The sequence below is a fragment of the Anopheles cruzii genome, chromosome 2 (assembly GCF_943734635.1).
Source record: "Anopheles cruzii chromosome 2, idAnoCruzAS_RS32_06, whole genome shotgun sequence".
Classification (NCBI taxonomy): Eukaryota; Metazoa; Arthropoda; class Insecta; order Diptera; family Culicidae; genus Anopheles; species Anopheles cruzii.
The window spans coordinates 35,424,711-35,429,668 of record NC_069144.1 but is presented as its reverse complement, the minus strand read 5'-3'; the positions used below and the strand labels follow the sequence as shown (position 1 = coordinate 35,429,668).

Genomic DNA, 4,958 nt, shown 5'->3' with positions numbered 1-4,958 from the left:
TTTCTCAAACTGCCACCGAACTAAGAGTTTTGGAAAATTGATATGTCATTCTTACGCTTCTTTCGCGCTTACGCTTATGTGCTTACTACAAACCTATGTAGAAATGGAAAGAATTGTCTAACATACACGGATTTTCATTTAACGTCTACAGTTATTGCTGTTTTTCATGGACCCGATTCTTTCAAATATAAACAAGCCGCAGTTCCTGGTACTGGTTCGGACCTGTTTGGTAATGATATTAAACAGTGTGATGCTTGGCTAAACATTTCCTTTAGGCATGGAAATATCTTTAGGGTGAAAAAAGGTCGTCAAACCGCACCAGTACACGGCAATTTCAGTTGCCTTCCGATCGCGTGTAACCTTACGTACCGTTTTTTGTCACCCGGGGATTCCCTTTCATTACCGAGATTTTATTGTTTATCTTATGCACGGTATTACGTGGTAGGTTTGGCATCCCAATGTTGTTTTACTTAAAATTGAAAGGTTTTAAATTCATTTTGTTCGATAGAACATTTATTGTTAAATGATACCGTTCTTTAGAGTAAAAACAATACATCCGCTTTGTTGGACATCATGTTTGGCACTTACAGACTATAATGAAAATAGCCCTTTTATTTTTTCTCTTGAGTCTCTTAGCATAACAAATTTAAGTGGTAGAAAGATTTGAAGGCGGGTTCCACTCGTCAATTTCATAATAGCATACAGATGCCGATTCCGTGGAAGTCAAACCTTGTTTGAACATTAAAAGTTTTGGTAACGAACCAGTTACAAAATCTGATTCTAACCATTAGTAGGCTACTTCCCGAAGTGTAGTCATTTGTTCACATCTCGATACTGATAGGCGGATGTCTGACAAGATGCCCGAAGCTAAATCTAGCTATTAAAACCCAAGAAAAACCCCCGTAGTCACCGCAGCCAAAAACAAAGCACTTCTTACGCATGGACTCAACTGAGGTCGCAGTGGCGCAAACTGTGTCAATAAAGATGGAAACTTTGTTGCCTCATCCATGTGATGGAACCTTCTATCGTTTTGGTCGATTGATGATACGCGGTATATGTTAGTCGGTTGAAGAAGGTTAAAAGAATATCATCTGCCTTTTGTGCTAAATATGGCGTTGGAACTTTTGGTCGTAGTGTTAACGGTTGTAGCGTCTGTCGTAGCTCAAAGTACGTTCCAGGATATTTAAGGACAATCTCTACGAGGGTTCGCTGTGAAACAAACGAAATGCAATATGCCATTAGATCTACTTAGTGCTTGTTGTTGATAGAGTTCGTTTGTATGGAACGTAGTTTCGTGTTACACGTGTTACAATGTTGACAATTTCTAAATTAGGAGCCATCGTTAGTTCTTTGATACTTTTTGTTCTAATTAACCCAACCTACTGAGACCAGAGTTTTAATGATCGTTCATGAAAAGTTGTTCAAGAACCGCACGTACGGTTTAAGCAACAAGAGAGCAATTAGAGTCTGTTTCCTATATACTGTTCCGGATTGTGAGCAATGACGGATAATATCATTAAAACACGCCACCAGCGTCAGTATCCCTAAAACATAGACGTATTAGATGGCTAGCTGGCTAGCCACATTAACCAGGATAGCTATTCACATTAACCATGTAAGAAATGGCAATGTTGGAAGTGTTAAGCTAGACAATTAGTTTGTTTCTATGATCTCAGTAATGTAGCAAACTATGAGAATGAAGTAGTGACGTGTGAAGTACTGTAGCTCATTTTCTCATCATGTGCTAACCTACTTGAATAAAGCATGTTTCGTCACGTTTTCCGCCCGGGGAACGGGGTTCGTTCACAGACCTAGTGTGCTACTACGACAGTTCTGCAGCCAGCTACGCCACGCCGACACTACCGCAAGCCTTAAGCTCAACGGAATGCACGCACTACATCTACGTCGGGCTCGGCGTGACGGCACAAGGAGACCTGCGGATTCTTAGCAACTACGACGTTTCATGTAATGTTGCGGTTCGCCATGCTGCTAACGTGGCAAGGCTGTTCTACGGGTTGTCGTCATTCTCTCGTTTTATGCACGGTTTCTCCTCTGTCTACAGCTGGATTTAACGACTTTCAAAATCTCCGAGCAATTGGTAATGTGAAACTTTACATACAACTCGGCACGGACCTACGGGACGGCACCAAAAATCTGACGAACGTATGTGTTGTAACTTTGTAGTCCTAATCTAGACCTACAGCCTAAATCTACTTGCATCAGGTAGCTTCTGACAGCACTGTTCATCTAACAAAAACTTTATTACCCACCATCATGCACAGGCCATATCAGGAAAATGTGACAAGTTGGTGAACAATATTGCTCTTTTCTTGGCACAGTACAACTTTGACGGAGTTGAACTAGAGCGACAGACCAATGATACTGACAAGGTATGCTACTAATGGAGCTACTAATGGTGTTGAAAAAAGAAAAAAAAACACATAACACAGTAAAACAATTGCATCTCTTTGCAGAACGCGTTAGCTAAATGTATAAACAAGCTACGAGCGCGGCTCTACATGATAAACAAAGAACTGGCAGTAGCCATCTCGGCACAGTGGAGCAATACGTACGATATAACATCGCTAAGTCTGTAAGTATCCCAGCGACAGCGACACCATGACCACGTTAATTTACTGAGAAAGTGTTGGATAAAATTAAATTTAAATCGACCGACTCTAACACTTCCCCTTCCGCCCAGGTACACTGATATGATAAACGTTCATGGTTACAATTTCACGGGCACTACCACAAATACGGCCAATCTTTCGCCCCTCTTTTCGGACGCCACCAGCCCCACCAGTGTGGTACGGCGAAGAACCGGAACCGCGGCAGTACCAAACGTTTATGAAACACGCTTGTTTTTTTGTTTATCTTTTATTTCCATTCTATGGCCACTTGAATGCTGCCTGGCGGGGCTCTAAACCAGAACTCAACGTTAACGGCTCTGATCTCGGCCGGGGCACGCAAAAGTAAGATAAACCTCGTAGTGGCCACATACGCCCGAACGTACCTCTTGGCAAGCGAGGATCAACGGGGCGTGGGAGCCCGCACTACGGGCCCCGGCGCGGCAGGAGCTAATACGAACCGAGCTGGTTTACTTGCGCGGTATGAGGCATGCCCTCGCTTCGCCGATTACACGGAAGTGGATAACTCCAACACCGCCACCACATACTACTTCAAGGCGAAGAATTGGCTTAGCATTGAAATCGAGAACACATTGGTTCAGAAGTTTACCTTCGTCCTTGATAATGAGCTGGGGGGTGCCGGAATTTACACACTCGATTTGGACGATGTTAGTAATGCGTGCGGCGCAGGGGCATTCCCAGCCGTGCAACTGGCCAACCTGTATTTGTTTTGAATAGATATGATGTTGCAATCAACGTTCGACAATAAACATTAATTCCTTCTGCAACTTGACCCCAACACTAACCTGGTTCGATTGAATCACTATATAAATAAAAATGGATTCAGCCATTAACGGTACGTAGCTATTCGGCATACAAGCATACGATTGACGTGAACTGAAACTTACATTCGAAAACCCTATAAGACTTTTTCTTTCGCTGTTGGACAGTTTTAGAAAAAATCTATCACGAGCTTTCACATTTTCAAGAATAACCGTAACTTATATCTAGGGATCTTATAGGGAAGGGATCTTCACTTAAATAGTGATGCAACTTTTCGTCGATACTTTGGGTAAAATTGTAAAGTTCGCGATTGAATTGATGAAAAATGGCACACTGTTTCCTTGGAAGTAGGGAACATTTTTAGTGTCGTCAGTGTGTGAAACTCCTCGTCTCGGTGAAAACCTAGCGAAAAAGATATATATTGGTTCTAAGTTGAAAATTTAATGAAAGCAACCATGGGTTCCTATTAAAAGTAATATATTACATCGCACTTGCGGTAACCTGCAGTAATATTGAGTTGAGTTTATGCAAAAAACTGTTAAAGAGAAAAACATAGATGTGTTTCAAATGGTACAGAATAACATGAGTTATTGAAATATGAGAAAAAGCTTAACTATAGTACATTTAAAAAGGTAAGTAAATGTGTATTTACAGTAGTTTACAGTAGAACCGTAAATGTGTATTTACAGTAGTTTGAGTGGAGTTGAAACTTTATTTACAGCATGTCCAAGTTGATCATGTTATTTACACGTGTTGATAAAAAAGGGGAAAGGAGTAATGACATATTTTTTAAAATAACTTACATTTTCTGTTTGTGTTCCTCAGAAAGTACTGAAAGAGAAAATGACAATGACTTCTGTAATTAATCACTCGTTGTACCATGTGTTAAAGCATTAACATTAACAATTACCAAGAAATACCAACATAGTGTTTTTTTTTTTTTTTTATTTTGTGATCCTATGTAGCTCGAGCAAATCGAGGAATCGATTGTCAAATTATATTACACGTTAACAATACTGTTTTCGAAGCATCCCATTTGATGTAGAAATATTGTGCCATTAAACCCCACTCTCTTCTATAAATTGTTGAAGTTTCAAAAGGAAAGTGTAAAGGAGAGAATGTGACACGTGTCACAAGTACTTTTCCTTTGCGTGCTGACATCAAAAGCGTTCCAATATTTCGTATTTACACGCTCTGTTTCTCAATTTTCCAATGCTCGAATGGCAACATAGAAAACCACAGAAATCCGCTAAACGGATTTGTGCCCACGATTCACATCATAGATCAGTTTAACTTGTCTAGTCGCTGGGATTTCAGCACCGCGGCGGCTCGTGGACAGTAACAATTCGACCTTCATTGGTGCTTTGAATTTGCAATTAAATCAAGTGACAGTTCTAAGTTATGTTTACCTCAGCTGGCACAGTTTTTCAATTGTGTATATTCCGAAACACGTACACTAGGTTTTTTCCGTTTGGATACGTTACAACAGATTTCAGGTGTTTTGGAAGACATTAACACTGAAACTACAGACCAAAGCAACGGGGATTT

At 40.6% G+C, this 4,958-nt stretch overlaps 1 protein-coding gene across 1 annotated transcript; it reads left to right on the top strand.

Moving 5' to 3' along the window:
- Positions 1–1,109: 1,109 nt before the first annotated feature.
- On the top strand, positions 1,110–3,361 carry LOC128278955 (probable chitinase 10). The gene is made up of 7 exons (XM_053017676.1): positions 1,110–1,167; positions 1,810–1,965; positions 2,063–2,163; positions 2,283–2,390; positions 2,475–2,593; positions 2,702–2,807; positions 2,930–3,361. Exons 1-7 carry the CDS (start codon positions 1,110–1,112, stop codon positions 3,359–3,361), a joined length of 1,080 nt encoding a protein of 359 aa, XP_052873636.1.
- The last annotated feature ends 1,597 nt before the right edge of the window (positions 3,362–4,958 follow it).